Source organism: Drosophila kikkawai, chromosome 2L, assembly GCF_030179895.1.
Source record: "Drosophila kikkawai strain 14028-0561.14 chromosome 2L, DkikHiC1v2, whole genome shotgun sequence".
NCBI lineage: Eukaryota > Metazoa > Arthropoda > Insecta > Diptera > Drosophilidae > Drosophila > Drosophila kikkawai.
In genome coordinates, this window is record NC_091728.1 from 12648159 (window position 1) to 12669178 (window position 21020).

Consider the following 21020-nt stretch of genomic DNA (forward strand, 5'->3'; position numbering starts at 1 on the left):
GTATGCTTGTTTATGCTAAAGCAAAGAGAAGCAAGGGAACTCGGCGAAAAATGCAAACAAAGCCTTTTTGTCTGGGCCATATGCTGGATCCTTGCATCTTTTCCACCTCTTTTTTGCATCTAAAAAATGTTTAGACAAATTAAAAATAGTAGGAGTAGTAACAATCTCTGTGTGAGTGAGGATTGAGGAGGTGAATTTATTTTCTGCGTTGGTAACGCGCATTTGGGTCAAGGTGTTTTTGTTTTTATTATTCTTATTTTTTGCTTTATTATGAAAATTGCAGGCAACGACAACAATAAACTGTGTGTGTGTGTGTTTTTGTTGTTATTATTCTTCTGTTCTTATTGTTGTAGTTGTTATTGTTGTTGTTTTTGCTGTTGTCGCTGTCATTATGAAAGCGAATGCAGGACACCAACAAAAAGAAGAAGAAACAACGCCCACGCAGGCCAGCACACACACACATGTGCATAAAATATGTACTTGATTAAAGTGTTCATGGCATGTTAGCCATACCAAAACAATAAAAAAAATATATATATATATCAGCAAAGAAAAGGTAAAAACAAGCGAAAAAAGTTTTAGCAACAATAAACAATTTCCAAGTGAAGCTACACAATTTGTAATAGTTCACTGGGAAAAAATAATGTGTTACGGGAAATCTTATATATCATTTAATGTTTTAATTAAGAAAGAAAATGTTAATATATATTGTTAATAAGAAATAATGTGTACCTATATTTGTGGTACCCTATTTTTGACAAGATATGTGGCATAATATTTCTAGGGCTAATACAGGCAAAAATACAGAACTAAATCGATACGTCTGGCGATATTGATTAAGAAAGGTAATTTTTTTAGAAAATAAAAAATTTTATAATCCCATAACCCAATGAACTTTATAATTTACAACAAATATAGCTTTCAAAAATATAAATACTATAAGAATTAAATGTACAATACATTTTTTTACTATTCAAAATGTTTTTAGAAATAAATTTAGGCTTTTAAAATTACATCAAACATAAATATTAAATTTTATAATGCACCCTTATAGGTACGAACTTCAAAATAGAACTATTAATCCTTAAATACCCATTTCCTTACGAGTTTCTTTCCGTGTGAACCTCTTCCGAGGCGTTAGAACGTGTATGGTAAGGTAAGGTACATTCAGGTGGGTGGAGAAGGATGGAGGTGTTCCGGCGCGAATCGGGAGTCAAGGAATAATCAATAAAAATAAAATATATCACACGACGACGCGTCCCCATTCCTGTGTATTACCTTTAGCTTTACCGTTACCGCTACCATACCCGGTTCCTTTTCTCAGGTACACCGCCGCCGCCACTTCTGCTGCTGCTCATTTCGTGTTCATGTGCTATTATACCGAAAAATAATATTCTTCGTCGTATATATTGTATTTTTCTACCTTTCGCCAGTTTTTGCCGCTTTGCTATAATTTTTTTTTCTCGTACTTTTTTTTTTTTGTTTTTGCAACCAGCGTAAAGTAAGTGAAAGAAGAAGCAGGGTAATACGCACGCGCAGGGGTGGCTAGACGAAGGGGGAGATTTTTGGAGGGCGGGGGGTTAGGTTACGGCTTCGGCAGGCACCCCTAGTTGGCTTGGCTGATTTTCATGCCTGTGTGTCATGTTATTGGGCAAATTGTACAATGTTAAAACCAGCTATACACCGTAGAATTTCCACAGCAAAAGCAACGCGAATCGGAAGGGTTTGGGGGAGTTATAGGTTTCCATAAGCGCAGGGTGAAAAATTCCTTTAAAATATAATCCCAGACACACAAGCAGGCAGTTGTTGCTCGCGAAAAACGGCGATGACAACAGGCCATCAAAAAGGGACGCGAGGGAGGGAAAACTCGAAGGAAAACACTGAAGGGGGGGGAGAATAAATATTCGCGGAAGGGAAAATGGAAAAACCATTGCCTCTAACATATTTAAAATTCAATCGATTTATGGCCAGAGAAAACTTCAAACTGAAACTGGGGATTGTTAAAAGGGAACTTTCAAACTATCAAAAAAAGAAAATGGGAACAATTGATGATTGCGGTTCGATTTTGGATTTGATTGAAGGGTTCAACTGCACTGATGGAGAAATCAAAGAGCTATTAAACTGAATTATTCAGGGGAATGAGTTTCAGTCAAGCCTTTAGACATTATTTTTGGGTAGTTTTGTAAAAGCTTTGAATTATAGGGTTTTAGTTAAAGATAATTGACAGTTTAGAGCTTACAGAAAGGGAAGGAAATAAATTTATTTTCCAGAAAATATAGGTTTTTGTGAGCTAAAATAATATTTTTGAACATTTAATTTCCATATAATTCTAGTCTTGTCTCGTTAAATATTTAATAAATTAAATAAGAGACTTAAAATAACATTTTATCTATTATATTTTCTTTAATTTAATTTTATTATATTTCCCAATAATTTTCATTTCTCCTTCTTGCACATTAATTCTTTATTTTTTCATAAAAAAAGAAAAAGGATTATATTTTTCGCATCTCTTTGTTATGAAATATTCACCCCAAAAGCCTATGATTTCCTGCTGGCTAATTTCTCCTGCAATTGATATGTTTTTAATACCCTTCGTCCTGTAAATTTCCCACACATGTTGAAGCCATCTTCTTTATTTTTGCCACTTCACTTCATTCAGCCGAATCCTCACTGTATCCTGGCAAATGCAACGAACAAAGGCAACACAGAACACAGCGCACTTTTTTTGATTTTTTCCTTACTCATTTTCATTGCAGCAAATGTCCTTTGTATTGTCGGGACATGGCGTTGATTTTGTTGCTCAGTTTCAGTTTAACATGCTGCCTGCCTCCTCCTTATTTTTCGTCTTTTTTCGCTCCCTTTCTCGCTTCCTTCATCGATTATGCCCGGCCAGAAAAAGGTAGAGAACATATATATATATATATGTAAGTATATATACTTCTGGAGGAGGATTCGTGTGAAATTTTGTATGCGGCCTTTGTGTTTGAGTGTTGCGCACACTTGAGTGCACAATGGGGAAACCTTTTCGCACGCCACACACACGCACACTCTGCAGATACTGGGACATCCTGCAGGATGAGGGTAGCCAGCGGCCCACAGAGGAAGTTGTCTTCTGCACTAAGTAACTGTTTTAGTTTCAACCGAGGACTGTGTTAATTGCAATTATGCAATGACTGCCTCTGTTCCCAGTTCCCTAACTTTCTCTATCCCTCTCTTCCTTCCCTCTGGCAGCAAACCCAGCATCCTTGCGAATTGCACATCCTGGCAATTGCATTGATGGCAGAAAGCTGTTACTCCTCCTGGTCCTGCAACTGCTCCTCCTCCCAGGCGTGGCAAAATTATTGTGACACAATTTTATGCGTTGCGCTTGGCAGGATGTGTGCTCCAAGGGGCAGGGTCGTACGGGTATGGAGTGTGGATGTTGTTACAGTGGTACCACGCGTTACATAAATCTTTGATTCGATGTCCATGCATATATAGCATAGCTGGCTCTGCCTGAGCAGATCTGTGCCTAATTAAACCCGGCAGCCACTCGATTCCTACGATATCCCGGCCAAGATTGTTTAATCAAGTCAGCAAAGCCATATTACATTTTATCTGTCTTTTTTCGCTTTCAATACATAGTTTTAAATTGAATGCGTTTAATCCAAGCAAACAAAAGCTCAATTCACAAAGTTTAACCTAAATTCCGTATTATTTTAAAGGTAGAAAGCTATTACCTATGAAATTAGAATAGAAATCCAATTTAATTTCAAGATTGTGCCATTCGCAGTGTAGTGGAGCCTGGCATCCTGTGTCATCATTGCACAAACCCCATACGAATATGAGTTTGTGTGTGTTGTGGATGGAGGAGTTATGGCACATGCCGCACACCGCACTCACACTCATATACACACACACACATCCCATATAGCTACACCACCACATGCCACATGCCTTGGCAGCGCCACGTTCCGTTCCATTCTGCCACTCTCGACGGCAACTAGTTATGCGGCGGATGTGTCTGTGGGCGTGGCAGGCGCATAGTAAAGCAGAAGGCAGGAGGAGCACCACCCACCAATCAGCCTCCTTTTGGAGAAAATAACTAGGAACTAAGTATGGAATTACTGGACTTTGAGATACTTAGTAAATATTTTGAATATTCATTTTCTAATGTTTTTTTGAAGTTTTATTATTTAATCTATTATTTAATCTGTATATATAAAATAAAAAATATTCCTTTCTTATTTCCTTAATTCAAGTTCTAGCATACCCTTAGCTCTCTCCAATTAATGGGTAGACACAGGGCAAGCCAAGAAGGAGCCAGAGAAGCAGTCGCGTGTCCTGGCTCCACTCTGCTTCCCTTCACTGATTTTCCTTCGTTGTGAGTCTGCATTTAAGTGCTACCAAAATTGCCTTTTTAAAGGATTTCCACACGCACACATGTCCTTTCTTGCCTGGGTGTCTTTTACGCTTGTCAACGTCCTCGACATCGACGTCGTCGTCGTCGTCGTTGTCGATTTTTGTGCCATTTCTTCTGCCTTTCCAATTGATGCATCTATCTTAGGGCATTTCCCTTTTCCTTTTCCACTCCCCTGCAATTTCCACCGTTGGCTCTTTTCTCGATTTCTTTTCTTCTGTGGCACTTTGCCATACTACGCATTTTCAAACTCAATTCGTGTGATAAACTAGAATAAAACTGTTCGTAATTCCATTTTTTTTATTCTTCCCTGCTCGCTATTTTTTTCTAAAGACATTTTTTGTTTTTAGCCTTTCTCCCACATGCATTTCACTTTTATTTCAGCCCTCTCGCCATGCAGATAAATTTTTCCTTTTTTTTTTTGTCAATTGCATTTTCTATGTCAAAGGCGCTTAATTTAGTTTTTTTCTTGCATTTGTTTTTGTTGCAGCAACTTTTAGTTTTAGTTTCCAGTTATCTTGTGTGTGTTTTTGGCATGTAATTTGCACTTGGTTCTCATTCGGAAATTGCTTTTCTTCCCAGGGGTTGATTTATTTTTCATCATTTCACTTTGGGCACATGAAATGTTAAATTGCAATTCGGTTTCGTGTCTGGTCAATAATTAAACCTCGCAGCAATTAAATAATAATAACCAAAATTGGGGAGGCATTGCCATAATGCAAATGATAAGTTCTTTTTAACACGATTTACTTTTTCACAATATTCTGTTAATGCGCTCCGTTTGCAGGCGAAATTTCGCACATCCTGACGAATGGTGGAAAGCCCCCAACCCGACCTTTTCCCTCATGTGGCGCCGCAGTAATTAAAGCGCATTATACAGGCCGGCCCACAGAAATATAAAACATAACAAAAAAAAATTAAAGAAAATTACTGCTGCAGCACATTAACACTAACAGCAGCGATAAATGCGGATTATAATTTGGTAAAACACAGGCTCTCGGACCCCAAAAACCAAAAAACCATTAACAACACGGTTCTCCAACCTTAAAGAAAGCCCCAAAGAAGTTGGAATTGTTCTGGAGAAAATGGGAAATGCTGCTTCTGCTGCTGAAGTTCAGTTCGAGTAAACAAAGGCACCGAATGTGGCACGTAAACACACAAATGAATCCAGGCTAAGGCCAGTTGAGAGAAATACGAGTAAACAATGGAGTTGTTTTTTTTTCTCTATTTTTTTTTTATTTTCTACGAAAACTCTAAGAAAATTAACCTCCACAAAGGTTTCAATTGCATTCAAGAGTAAACAAATTTGTGTGGAATCGAAAACAATTCGAATGCGTCTTAGCAGGAGAGCAAAGAGAAAATAGAAAAGAAAATAGTTGATCTAAGGAAAGCTGCAAGTACTCTGCATTAAATTAGGAGTAGTTCTTATAATACTTAGAACCTCTAAAGATTTCAATTTATGGGGAATTTGTGTAATCTTAGACTAATTTGTAGCCTTGCATAAAATTTTATAATTATTCATTACTCAACAATTTTAAAAGAAACTCTAAGAAAATATGCCACAATGGTTTTAAATTGCATTTTTCCTGCGAAAGTCTTACTAAACCGATTCATAGAAACTCCAATCATAACAAATACCTTTCTAAGAGTTTAATTTTCAAGTTTACATCCAGAAAAGTCAACAATTTAACGCGTAAAAATATTTTCTCTTGCTCCAGGCGGCCTTGATTAATATTATCTTAAAATTTCTTTGAGCAATTAAATAGCTTGGCAAAAGCCCTACATAATTTATGAAGTGGTTTTACATAAAATATTTAACTCCACTCCATTGGATACTGCAAAATGTGAAATTTAATTTAAGCAAATATTTTGGAGTGACCCAAATGCCTTGATTAATATTTTCTTTGAGCAATTAAAGGAGCAATACACATCATTTATTAAAATTAACCCAACATCTTTAGCCATTTGTAAACATGTTGGGGCTTAAAAGTTTTTTGCCACCAGCAATGGTGGTGCTGGTTGGGGCGGTTACGGCGGCGCTTGTTTGGTTTATGTTTGCCATGTAAACAAATAAACAAATGAACAATAAACAATGGCACCAGCAGAGGGAAAACATAAATAGAAAGACGAAGCAGCGGACGTGTGCATTTTGCATTTGCAGCTGCAACGGAATTAAAATTAAAGTCGAGGGGGAAACCGTTTAAGATGCAATTAAATCCCTTGACCCCACTCAGCTCATTAGGCATGGCTCGAAATACCAAACTAATTGCACGACGACGTCGAGTGAGTACTCCTCTAAGAGTACAGAACGTGGGAAATGGAGACGCCTCAGATTGCACAAGATATTTGCAATCATGACGAACCCGAGCCCAGAGCCAAAGCGAAATCCAACCCATCGGAATCGAAATGGAATGGAAACGTTACCAAGGTGTGGTCTCCGAAGTTCACTTTGCAATCTGAATCCGAAAGATTGCAAAAGCCAGGCCAAATGCACGGCCAATTGAATCATCATCATCGTACTCGTCGCGGGCAAAACTTTTGGTTTTGTTTTCGGTTTTTTTTCTTTCAGCTCATTTAAATGCTAAGCATGCGATGCTCGGTTTAGAAAACTCTAAGCGACAAAACCGCAGTCAGCCGACCGAACTTTATCTAGACCATTAAGTTTTACAAAGGAAAATATGCCAGCTAAGTGCTGTTTTTTTTTCCCCTCTTCCCTCAGTTCAGGGGAAGCCGGAACGGAGGAACTTCTAACATCAAACCGAACCGACGAACCGCGAGATGATGACTCAGCCAAAGTCAACAAGCGAACTTAGCAGCAATAAAACACGGCCTCAAAAGACACTTACAGCTCAAACAGACCAAGAGCCGGCACACAGACAGCTGAAAAATATGTATCTATAACGCTCATATGCGCTTCAAAAAAGATTACACTAAGCTACGGGGATTTATTTTAATAACAGCATTGGGTTATTCCCTGAATATAAGCTGCAAAAATTATTTTAAATGAATTTTAAAATTTATTGCGTTTATTAAAGAAATAACTCTTGGTTTTTCATTTTGTTTAACACAAGTTCTGGGCTTTAGAAATGTTTAAAAATATCTTATAATTTTTTTAATTGAAAGGCATTCATTTTAAAAATACTTTGTTATATTCATTAAAAAAAGTCCTGCCATTTGTATATTTATACCTATTATTTTCCATTTCTAAGGAATACTTGGTAAAAAAATATTAACAGCAACTTTCAACTGTTTTATTAACCATGTAAAATATTAAGAAGTATTACATTAACATAAGATAAAATTAAATTAAACATTTAAAAATACTGTACCCACCTAAAACTCATCTCTCTTAAATTGTTTCTGTGAAAAGAAAACCACCACAAGAAATTTCTATATCTTTATCTACATTATTTAGAGCCCAAATTCCCTCTCTTTTCCTACCGTCAAGTGTAAAAAAATGGTGTGTTCTTTGTGACTGTGGTATGAGTTTTCTTGTAGTTCTAATTTGCTTGGGTCATGCGTCGAGGTTAATGAGTCATATCATCATCATTATCTCGACACCGAGGAACGCAGATGAGAGGTATGGTGGAAGGGGAGGGATCAGAATGGAGGGACTTCATCAAAACGAAAGCAGAGGACACACATTAAAATATAATTTCAGAGACAATGGTGAAGAAAACCGCTTTTTGTTTTGTAATTTAGATGCAATTAAATGTAAATAAATTCACAATTTAGTCGTATGTTCTTTTTATCGGAGGGTTTTTCGGGGCTTTTCTTGGTCTCAGTCTTCGTCTCCGTCTCAGTCTTTGTTTGCCCTTTCCCTCTTTCAGTTTGTTGCTGGTTTGGTCGGTTTGGTGACCCGATTTCCGCAATTTAATGACTTTTGTTTGACCAGCGCATAATTGCTGGGAACAAAAAAAAATTGCCCAAGAAAGAGACAGAGCACAGCAGTCGAATGCTGAATGAAATTGCGGAACTTTCTTTTTTCTCATTTACTTTTTTCTCGGTTTTTTTTTTTTTGCCAGGCCTCACTAAATTCTCTTTTGTGTGTCTTTTGTTTGGTTTTAGTTTTTCCTTTCCTTGAATTGTCTTTCCACCGGCACTGTCAGTTTCTGGTCCTAAGTACAACAAAAAAAAAACAGCTTGGGAAAAGTAATATATTTTACTAAGAATTTAAAAGCAAAAAATCCGTAGTATTTTATTAAGAAGAATTTAATCATATTTATATCATAAAAACAATTATTTGGATCACATTTGGAAAATATAAAACATTTTAGGCATTTCAAAAATGTAAACAGTCAAACAACTTTCTTTCTCTGTAAATTTTTTGTTATAAAATCATTTCTATATTCATCTCTGGTCATTTTCTTTCCGATTGCTAACGAGCTGGTGATAATTTTTTAGCAGAGGCGCACATTTATTGACTTTTTGTGTGGCACTTTTGTGGATTTTAGATTTGTGGTCTTATGGCTGGGCATTATTATCTACCACAACGGCGGCGGCGGCGACTATATTTGTCTTTGTTTGACCCGCAAGACGGAAATGAGCCGTGCCTTTTTTTCCTCTATTTTCTTGGGTTCAAGGATCAAGGTTGTTCTCCCTCCTCTCAGTCCTTAATTTCTTTTTTTCTTTCTCCCTGTTTTTGTTGCTATTGATATCTTTGTTACACACACACACACACATTCTGGGATAAGACAGCTAAAGAAGGCAATTTGCTGGGAGCCGGGGTGGTGGCGGGAGTAATGGAAAAAACTGGATCGAGGGGCGAAAACTAAGAGTTTAGCTCTGCATTTTGGTTTGGGAGACATTAAGTAGCGGAAGTTGATAAGAAAGGCAAGCAAAATGTTATTTATAGATAACGAAAAGCGATTTGGAGGGGAAAGAAGTATACAAAACACACACAAGAAATCAGGGATAGGTAATAGGAAATGAAAGCATCGAAAGGAAAGGCATTCAAAAAGGGTTGAAGTGGCTTAAAAAAAACTATAAAAACAGACTAAAGCACTTGACTTCAATGTGAATAATTCAGGACGTTGAATTTTAAATTGTAATATTTCCGGAACTTAAAACCGCTTAAATTATATATTAAATATCATCACACTGTCATAGTTATTTTCTTTATTCATAATTACTAAGCTTTTATAAATAAAAACCTTTTAATTCCCCACACACTGCTTAATTACTATAATAAATTATACATTTAATTTACTTTTAATCCGTAGAGTCTTTAAGATTCATCCTTTTATGCCCTGCACTTTATTGTTTTTCTCTCAAGCGCTGTACTTAAATTTCCAGCAAATAGCTCTTTCTTATGTATAAGAAAAAAGAAAATCTACTCAACCCCAAGACCTTAATCCGTAGAACATTAGACATAAGCTCTCAGACAGAAAGAATTTCGTATGCCTGAATTATAATTCAATTTATGACCCCGTCCGTATGGCTTAAACTACTTCCAAAAAAGAAAAAATCCTTTATCAGCGACCACTTCGATATGCAAGACCTGAGCTGCATGCATTATCCTCCGCAAGCGATTCCCCGGCGGAGTGACCCTCGTCAAAAGCCTGATAGATTCCAGTCAGAGGAAAAATAAAAAGAGACTCCCGCCGGAAGCACCTAACCCAAACTCCACATATCCCGCTCTCTCATTAGCATACAAATGTGTCAGAACAAACAACAACCAAATAACCGAAAGGAACTGAAATGTCTTTGAAAAAAAGAAGAGAAAGAACCACCGACCGAACGTCCGAAAGAAATATACAAATCGTGGAATGGGCAGCGTGATTTCTTGACTAATTTTTATGACACTTTTCACTTTATGAGGTGGCCCCGGCTAATTCCCGAGTTCTCTTTCTTTTTATCCGTTTTGTTCTTGTTTTTCCCGATTTTGCTGCTCCTACTTTATTTACCTTTTGGCTCTTATTGAACAGGGGAACGAATAAACCATATGCATGTAGTACCCCGGGGCCGTAAAGATTTTTATCGCTCGAGGATATGTGTCATAAAATTTCCTAGCTCTCGAGACTATTAAAAACAATAAATGTCAAAACGAAACGGATTTTCCAGTATATGCGTGTACCTTAGAGTGCCGCCGGTACCATATTCTCGGGGGGAAAACTGGACAGGGGCCAAAATGGAAAATAATGGGTATACTGTAGGTTATGGGGTTGATAAAGCCACTACTCCATAGCGTTGTCTTTGGGTGGGATTTACAAACAGAAGTGCATAAATATATAAAAAAAAAGAAAAAGGAATGTACTGCATAACCTGAAATGGAATGTTTTTACGGGAACATTTCAAGGGATTTATTTTTATCGTTATGACTTGCTTTCTAAGCCCCTAAAGAACAGGTAAGAATAACTAATTCTTTGGCAAAGCTACTGCAGAAAATTTCTCTCCGCATCTATGAAAATCTTTAAAAAAATATATAAAAGGAAGTTTACTGTCAAAATGGAACGAATTTTTCAGTATGTGCGAGTTTTTAAAGTGTACGTGGATTTCCCCAGGGAAACCCAGTCTTTGATAAAAAGAAAATAATGGGGCTGTTGAGGATTATGGGGTTGAAAGGTCATTCTGTTAAATACACCAAAGGTAGTACATAAATAGTAAAGAATTTACTATTAAGGACATGTTTTTAGGAAATATTATGAACCTTAAACAGTAGAAAAATGTATCCACTAAATCCGCTTTTTTTTAAACCAAAATTTAAAAAAAATTTGCCTAACGTTATTATTAAAGAATACCCTATAGAAATTCCTCTTTTATTATTTTCTTTTCCAAATTAAACATGTCTAATCCATTCTGCTCCAGCAACTAATCTTTTCTTGTGCTCCCCCCTCGAACTACAAGGCCCTAATTCTTTCTCATTTAGAAGAGCCTCGAAATGTGAATTCTTGCTCTATTTTTATGGTTTCCACTTTGTCCTTGTGTCGTACGGCAGGACATTAGGCAGGCAAATCACGTAAATTATGACCGGGGCCACTATAATTCCTTATCGCCGGGACATGATTTCAAATGATAGACTGCGGAGAAGACTGGAATGGAGGCATCTATCTCAATGGCCCGAGGGGAAGATTTTTAGTAGGCGCGACAAGTTTTTTTTTTCTTTACTCGAGGAGTAAGCAACAGTAGGGGGAGCAGTGAGGAGAAGGAACAGGAGGAGGTGGATTGCAATTGGCAACTGGCGCAACGCATAAATTGAGAATTTTTATCTAATCCGCGGCATCTGGGAGACGCGTACATTAGCTGGCACCAGTCTGTCCTGTCCCTGTCCTGTCCCGTCTGGCTTTATACACACTGGACATCGGGACGGGGCAGGACTGGGTCTTTCTGGTTCGCTTTTCGGATCCAAACCGAGTCTCAGCGAGACTCTGAGTTTGGCCAAAAAGCAACGAGACTGCGACTGCGACGACGACGACGACGACAATCGACAGGCAATAAATCACCCAAAGTTGCCACAGAAATTTATGTGCAGCAGATTAGGATCGCGAAAAGCGTCATTAGAATAAATTTTCATTGGAAAATGAGCGCCGGGTCCAAAAGCCAAGTGAAGCAAAAGAATTGATGAGAAACGCAGTTCAAGTTGTAATAATTATGAGCTCGGGAATTGGGGAATTCCTCTTTACGATAAGAAATTTGAAAAATGCAGAACCGGACATCATAATAAATGGTATTTAAGATTATTGACTTGGAAGACAAGGATTTTTAGGACACATAGTTGGCTTTCTTATCAGTAAAAACCATGTAGGTTCTTACATATATTTGTTAGAAAAAACACAAATTAACCAGCAAAATAACCGGAGTCCGAAAAAACAATATGTATTTGTGTGATTCTGTTTTAGTTTATTTGTTAAAATAAACCTGCTAAGATATTTCCAATATTGCGAAATGGCGATTTCCATAATTTATTATGGTGAATGCTATAATAAAATGTTTTTAACTTGTTCCAATAAAATTAAACTATGTAGTACAAATTTCCAATTACAGTGGTGCTCATAGACTTAAGCCACAAGACTTCAACCAAGAATTTAAACGAAAATTAAGAAAAGTTTTTATTTCACAGCTCCAATTATTTGTGTCACATTAGTTCTATATATCAGTGTTCTAATAAAAGAATAACCAAGTTATAAAAATATATATTCAACGAAAAACTTAAAAAATCGGAGACCATCTCCAAAATGTCCTGCTCACATACTTAAGCCACCTGGAAGAAAATGATTGAAAAAGTTAAAATTTGCCCAATATTCCTTATAATTTTAATAAATTTACTTTAATATTGAGTGGGAATTTGCAATTTGTGGCATATTTTGCAAGAAGAGTTGAAGAAAATCACACCTCAACAGGGCGCACGTCTTGTGGGTTCAATGCTAAAGCGTTGATCCACTGTTCTTAAGAAGAAAGGTCATCTCACTCAATATTAAAGTAAATTTATTAAAATTATAAGGAATATTGGGCAAATTTTAACTTTTTCAATCATTTTCTTCCAGGTGGCTTAAGTATGTGAGCAGGACATTTTGGAGATGGTCTCCGATTTTTTAAGTTTTTCGTTGAATATATATTTTTATAACTTGGTTATTCTTTTATTAGAACACTGATATATAGAACTAATGTGACACAAATAATTGGAGCTGTGAAATAAAAACTTTTCTTAATTTTCGTTTAAATTCTTGGTTGAAGTCTTGTGGCTTAAGTCTATGAGCACCACTGTATGTAGTAAAAAATTTCCAATTATGGTATAATCAGAAGTTTAATTTTCAAAAGATGCCCTGCTAACTCTTTGAACACTAAATATGCGAGTTTTCAATTTTAACGATCTCTAGTCTTTAAAAGTTAATTACTTTTAAGAATTATTCGGGGTTGAAAAAATCATTGCAAATCAAAGTAAAAGTTCTAAAATTTCGACTTACCTTTTGCCGTCTTCTTCTTGTTGCCGTCTGCTGCTGCTTCCTCTTCTGTTTCCTTTTTCTAGATTCCACGTTGCTCCTTATCTTTCTCTCAGGACATTAATGATTAATCCCAGCGTCGTCTGCGCTCTCCTTTTTTTATAGCTTTTTCTTGTTGTTGGAATTTGCCGTGCTTTTGTTGTTGTTGTGCGTGTGCCGTTATTGGCGGTATAATCCAATAATCCAACACGAAAGAGCGTGTGCAGTGGGAATTGCAAAAACTAGAGACACAGACGCACAGACACACTCACACACACGCAAACACCCACACAGCCACACGCATACTGTTTGCCGCTTTGTTTAGTAAATTAAACTTTTCACTTTTCACGCAGCAAAAGGGAAACTGGAAAATGGGCAATTTTCCTACTTTGTTTCTTCTTGAGCGCCAGCCTTAGTTTCGCTTTGGTTTTTTTGCTGTTTTCCGGCGTTTTTCTTACTTATTTTTTCCAATCACAAGCACAGCAACAACACAGACGCAAACACACACACACCAACACCAGCACCGAGAGGTACAAAACAAAAGCAAATGCACGACGCCAACGCCAACAGCAACAACAACAAAACGCCGCTGTAGTACACAAAAAAATTCCTTTTTTCGCCGCGCGTCGCCTCCTTTTTACATATTCTCTGTATATATGTATTGGTATGTATTATTTTTTTATTTTTATTTTTATTTCACACAGCAATTCTTGCTTATTTTTATGACTTTTGCACCTCTAGGATTAATTTCTCTTCTCTTTCTTTTTATTTAATGCCGCACTTGATTTTTGAGACTGCGTTTTACCTCTCTGTCGCACTCACCGTTTGATTGGGGGGGATAACAACAACAACACACACGATCTCGTCAATTGGTCGCGTAATTGTCGACGCTCATTTGGTAAACATTTGGAGTTTTTCATCCGATTTTCCGTTCACAAAAACACAAAAACTATAACTTCGCGCTCGCACAAAGGTTTAACCGTTACGGACGCGAAAACACGGCAAAACAGAGGAAAATCCGGCGGAAAACCAAGAGCGACGCTGGCTTTTCCTTCGACAAATTGTGAGTTTTCCGCGGCGGAGCGGCACAGGGCCAACGTTGGAAGTTTTTCCGAAAATTTTTTTTTAAAACTGAGTTAGCACTGCCTTATATAGCCTCTGCGCTCTTGCTGTTCTTTTCGCTCTCTCAGAGCGCGCGCACTATGTTGCTCTCTCTTTTTCACTTATATGCACAAAGAGCGGGGGAGGGAGACAGACGTTGCGAGAGAGAGCATAAATGAGAGAGAGAGAGAGAGCACTTGAAACTAGTTTGAAATGAGCCGCTCAGTGTGACCAGTCGTGGTTTCTTAGAAAAAATCTTATATTACTAAAATACTAAAGAAGTGCTCATAATAGTAGATTAATTATGCTGATATGACACAGCCGCATTAATTTGAGACTTCATTAAAGATTTGACAGCGCTATAGCGTTTTACACAAGTGCGAGCAAGACGACTATATGGCGCTCTAATGCATTAGAATAATGCATTAGCTACTTCATTGGCGCGATAATCGATAGATCTACATAAAAATACTAGATACTCGATAACAAAATACGGGTTTAATGAAAAAAATTGTAATTGAAAACTGTATTAGCCAGCTCATTGACAGTATGGTCTCACAATGAGAATTATATTTTTATATCATTTCGCTGGTTTTTGAACTGAAAAATATATTAGAAAATAAGGAAAAATAATATGTTTTACGATGGCAAGGTTCTTGCGCTGTAAAATTAATTAAAATTGTTTTTTGTAATAATTAAAAAAATTTTAAGCATTATATGTTAAAAACATAAATTTAAAGGATTCTGCATTTATTTATGCAATTATACTTCGACTAGGAATTCAGAAATATAATGCTTAAAATTTTTTTAATTATTACAAAAGAAAATAATTTTAATTAATTTTACAGCGCAAGAACCTTGCCACCGTAAAACATATTATTTTTCCTTATTTTCTAATATATTTTTCAGTTCAAACACCAGCGAAATGATATAAAAATATAATTCTCATTGTGAGACCATACTGTCAATGAGCTGGCTAATACAGTTTTCAATTACAATTTTTTTCATTAAACCCGTATTTTGTTATCGAGTATCTAGTATTTTTATGTAGATCTATCGATTATCGCGCCAATGAAGTAGCTAATGCATTAGAGCGCCATATAGTCGTCTTGCTCGCACTTGTGTAAAACGCTATAGCGCTGTCAAATCTTTAGTGAAGTCTCTAATTAATGCGCCTGTGTCATATCAGCATAAGTGGGAAGTAAATAAACTGCGTTATTATTAACACCGCAAAAGACTGACATTGGCTGCAAGATATATCACTCAGACAACTTTAAAAATCTCTTTAACCGTTACTATTTAAAATGTTAAAATGTTATTTCCCTATTTAGTTTGTACGAAAAAAAAATGTATAAAAATTAAACAAAATTATATTAATAATATAAAATATAGATAAGAAAATCTACACAAAGTCCAGCTTAAATGCACATGCATTTTATATAGATACATTTATTTAGAATAAAAATTAGCATTTTAAAAAAAAATTTTAAATTTTAATAGAATTCAAATTTGCATCTAAAACATTTAAATTCATTCACATTTACCCAATGAATTAATATTATCAATAATCTATAACCTATAAAATAAATAAAGAGCAAAATAATCAGATTATGCCGAAGTCAGTGAAAGTTATTTATTTTCACTCTCTTCACCTGCTCTCTTTTGTTGTGTGATTTTTTTTTATACATTTTTTTCTAATCAAAATATTTCCCTAATAACTTCTCACATATATTTTTCTGCCCACTCACCCGATAAGATAACACATATAGGAAAAAAGAGTCAACAAGCTTAGCAAATCAACGCTTTTTCATAGAGAACAATTATTAGTTGCGCTGGGCTTTCAAAGCTGCGCGGTTGTTTGGTTTCCCCACTGTTTGCTAAATAAATTATAATCGGAAAAGTTGCCAATTTTAAGTGAAATGAACGTGAAAATGACGTCACCTGGCGTGCAGGTGTTTTGGCTGATCTTCCTGCTCGTTGTAATTCAGGGGATCTTGCAATCGGAAGCTGCTTCCGTCGGTTCGTTGACATTATGAGAACTTACAGTTACATAATAATTATAATAATGCTCTCTTTCGCACTCAGATGAACAGTGCCGGCACGCCGACAGCTGTGAGAGATGCCTCTCCGCCCACCTGGAATGCGCCTGGTGCACAGATAAGGTGAGTGAAATTTGTTTTCTTATTTATATGCATCCTAATTCGGATAATTTCTTGAACACGTCCTTAAATTTAAATGTATTCTTTAGCATTTTATTAAATGTATCCTATTTGAAATATTGTGGTCACATTGCCTTGATCCTTGATCTTCGCTTACGCTATCTCTTTCCCTTTTTCCCAGGTGTATGAATCGAACCTCTATCGCTGTCTTACTCGCTCGCAGCTCCTGGCGAACAACTGCAGCGAAAGCGAAATATACAATAACCAGCCGGCCTTAGATATCCTGCAGGAAAAACCCCTAAAGGACTACGAGACCAACGACGATCAAGCGGTACAGGTGACACCGCAGCGAGCATACCTCAAGCTGGTCAAAGGTGTGTGTGTGCGTGTGTTGCTCCCTATTATTTTTTTTTAACAAAAGTTGTTATCTTATCAAATGTGTGTCAGAGCAGAGCCCTTCTACCAACCACTCTCTGTTGATTTTTTTTTTTTGTCGAGTGTGTCACTCTTCGGCTTCTGCCTTCCCCTTATTCGTGTGTTTACTTTGCTGATTTGTTCCACATCATTTTCTAACATTTTGTTTTGTGTCCGCGCTTCGCTTATCAGCATTTTGTGGTTGTCACATCTTTCTGGGTGTTATTTGTTATTGTTTTTGGCGTGGGAATACGATTACTACTTATACCCTAGGCGATCTCGCTCTCTTAGTCTCTCTGAGAAAGTGCATTGAACCCACTTGATAAGTAAGTGTGAAGCCAGGATTAGTTAGTTTTATATTTAGTTAGGCCTTGAGTTGATGTAAAATCTGAATCATCATTTCCTTTCTCAGTTTGCACTTAGAATGTGAATCATTAATCCTAAGAAGATTATTACTTTAGCATTATTGCAAACAATGAGTCTTCCTTATGTGATTATTTGATAAAATAGGGTAGAGATTGTATTGTTTAATCGGAGTAAAAATAATGTCAAGTTTTACATAATTAATCCAAAAGATACAATTTTCTTTCACATATAGATATCTCCAATCCCTTAGAACCTTCTGTCTATAAAAAGTACATGTATCTCAATCAGTTTGTGGTGTTGAGTTAACCCATTATAGATACTCATTATGGCTGGCTGCCAATGATTAGCTAGCTACAACAGCTTGTTAACCACTTTGATATCCATTCATATTATGTTTAAGAGAGGATCGCCTAACCAGCTTAAGAACCACTAAAAAAACCCAGTAATTAAGGTCAAAAAAGTGGTGTAAAAGGAACCCAGACAAATTGCACACTTACGAGGATTACAAAGAAACCAAACATTTAGCTTGGGTGTGAACGCAGCTCAAGCGGTAATGAATGGGTTGCCAAACAGAAGCAGGTTGCACTGTAAAAAATCAGAGATAATATAGAAAATAAAAGGAAAATTTTAGAAAGGAAATATATGAAATAGAAATAGTAAAATAAGAGTACATTCAAAATATCTTAGAGTAGAAAAACCTTGATAATGGATTTTTAGTTTTTAAAAGTCTTTTTTTAAGTGCTTGTAAAGGGATTAAAGTCCAGTGCAGACTGGTTTCATTTTATGCAGATATGTCAGCCCATAAAACAGCTCATAAACAAAGTCGTCGGATAGTAAACCGATCTATAACTTTTAACTCTCCTTCCTTTTTTTTTGTTTAACAGGAAACACGCAACGCATCAAGTTGAGCTACCGTACGGCACGCAATAATCCCCTCGATTTGTACGTCTTGATGGACCTTACCTGGACAATGGGGGACGACAAGCAGACACTCGAGAAATTGGGAGCTGAACTTATCCAGACCTTGAGAAATTTAACTGAAAACTATCGTCTAGGATTCGGTTCCTTTGCGGATAAGCCAACGCTACCCATGGTTAATCCTGAAAACATGGACAATCCCTGTGCTGTTCTTGGGCATGTTTGTGAACCCACCTATGGCTATCGTCATCAATTGTCCCTAACCGAGGATATACGTTTGTTTACGGCGGCGGTGGCCAATAGCAAGATCACTGGGAACTTGGACAACCTCGAGGGTGGCTTAGATGCCCTCATGCAGGTGATAGTGTGTCCCAAGGATATTGGTTGGAAGGAGCAGGCCCGTAAGGTGGTTATCCTTGTCACCGATGGCTTTATGCACTTGGCCGGGGATGGTTTACTCGCTGGCATTGCTCAGCGTAATGATAAGAAGTGTCATCTTAACCAGGCTGGTGAGTATACGGGTTCCTTGGAGTATGATTATCCCTCGCTGGAGGAGATCTATAGGGAGTTGCTGCGTCGCAAGACCAATGTGATCTTTGCGGTTACCAAGGATGTGGTGAGCAGTTACAGGGAACTGAGTGCCTTGATGAAGGAAATCAGTTATGTGGATATTTTGAGTGAAGATTCTTCTAATATCTTGGAATTAATTAAGAAGAGGTGAGTCTTTTTAAGGGGTTTCTATTGTAACGTTATATTAATTTGATATATTTTTCTTATTTACAGTTATGAGAGTCTCATTAAACGCACTCAGTTTGCCGATAATAGTCCGGATTATATTCAACTGGAGTATTATACCGACTGTGCAGGACAGTTTCCCAGTTTACGTAAAAGGAACTATTGCAATAATGTTTCTCTGGGCAAGGAAATTGAGTTCTTTGTGGATGTTACCCTGAAAGATTATCCTCTTGATAAGAATTATGTGAGTGAGAGAATATTAAAAATACTTAAGTTGATTTGTAGATACCAATAATATTTTATAGCATACTTTAAGACACAAAGTTTGAGTGATTTCAAATCTGTAAAGATCCCTAATCTTTAATCTTTGATTAATTTTTACTCATTTTATTTATTTATTTTTTTTTTAGACCCACAACATCCGTGTTGGCGAAACTTCCCTCAGCGAATACATGGACTTGGAGGTGGAGCTGCAGCGCCCATGTCCTTGCCAGGAGAAACCAGATCCGGAGAATGAATATGGACGCTTTCAGTGCTCCGAACAGGGCTACATGTACTGCGGCATGTGCACCTGCGATGAGGGCTGGACGGGCACCCTGTGCACCTGTCCCACAGACAACACCAATGTGACCAGCAACGATGCTCTTCTCCTGAAATGCCGTCAACCCTTACTTGACCACACCCACTCCTCGTTGGTTTGCTCAAATCACGGCGACTGCGATTGCGGCACTTGTTTCTGTGATCCAGGCTATACAGGTCCTTATTGTGAGTGCAAGGAGTGTGTGGACTGCGATAGTGACCTGGCCGATTGCTCCTGTGGGCAATGTGTGTGCAAATATGGTTGGTCGGGCACGAGATGCAATTGTGCCGAGAATATGGATGCATGTCGAGGACCCACTGGAGAGATCTGTTCACAGCGCGGAGCCTGCGACTGCGGCGAGTGTAGCTGTGAGGATGAGTTCCTGGGCAAGTTCTGCGAGATTGATCCGGAAAAGGATAACAAGTTGTGTCAGTTCTATGAGCCTTGCGTGACCTGCTTAATTGAACAGAAGCAGGGCATGGGCGCCTGTGATAATTTGAGTGAAATCTGTAAAAGTTTGGACCGTCAAGAGCTCTTCACGTATCGCTTTGTCCATGAGCTAGAGCCGGAGCAGGCACGTTGCCTGGTGAGGATCGTCAATAAGCATGGCATTCAGTGTGACAGTTTCTTCAGCTATCAGGTCATCAATCCCTCCAACGAGCTATCCATCCAGGCTGTGGATTGTGAGCCCTTGGACTATATGGCCCTGTTTGGTTTTATATCAGGTTTTACGGTGCTGGCTGGACTGCTGCTCATGTGCCTAATATGGTGGTGCATTCGGGCCAAGGATGCGAGGGAGTATGCCAGATTCCAGGAGGATCAGAAGAACTGGGTGAGGCAAGAGAACCCCATTTACAGGGACCCTGTGGGTAGATATGAGGTGCCAAAGGCTTTGAGTGTAAAGTATGATGAGAATCCTTTTGCTAGTTAAGGGGGGTTTCACTTTTTGGTATATATAGATTAGTCCAACAAAAATATGGCAAACTTTAACATATCAAAATTTTTAATTTGAAAATATCTATATTTCGAACAAAATTATTAAAAAAATTTTACTTAATTTATTTGCGATATTTTCCGATTATATTGGTCTGACTTATCGAACAGAATAGCGATTTATCGTATATATGTTACATATATCCCAAAGTTCAAATATTGATTTATTTATCGTCTTTCGATGCAGTATCGATATTTTGATATTATTTAAATATTTATAATTATTGTGTGTAGGAAAATGGAATATTTTAAGTATTTTATTCAAGTATTTCAGAGAGTTTATCTTTCGATATAATTTGTAATCCCAAACCAAAGTTCCCTTGAACAAAAAACACTTTGTACACTTTCATTTTTTCATATATAATATATTTTGAACATAATTTGATTTTGTTTATACATAAAAATGATTGTGAATCGTTCAATAATTCGTAAATATA

At 37.2% G+C, this 21020-nt stretch overlaps 2 protein-coding genes across 3 annotated transcripts in view; one reads left to right on the plus strand and one right to left on the minus strand.

Annotated features, from left to right (window-relative positions):
- The window catches only part of LOC108082794 (uncharacterized), a 93024-nt gene extending 78591 nt beyond the window's left edge, over positions 1 to 14433 (minus strand). For both annotated transcript variants that reach the window (XM_041775646.2, XM_070289188.1), the window contains exon 1: positions 14140 to 14433. In XM_041775646.2, the coding sequence (XP_041631580.1) occupies positions 14140 to 14237 (98 nt within the window). In that variant the 5' untranslated portion in view covers positions 14238 to 14433. The remainder of the gene's footprint in view (positions 1 to 14139) is intronic.
- A 1803-nt stretch (positions 14434 to 16236) lies between these two features.
- Itgbn (Integrin betanu subunit) lies at positions 16237 to 21017 on the plus strand. The gene is made up of 6 exons (XM_017176625.2): positions 16237 to 16437; positions 16504 to 16580; positions 16759 to 16951; positions 18242 to 18992; positions 19059 to 19254; positions 19421 to 21017. Exons 1-6 carry the CDS (start codon positions 16338 to 16340, stop codon positions 20519 to 20521), a joined length of 2418 nt encoding a protein of 805 aa, XP_017032114.1. The 5' UTR covers positions 16237 to 16337; the 3' UTR covers positions 20522 to 21017.
- Positions 21018 to 21020: the final 3 nt, after the last annotated feature.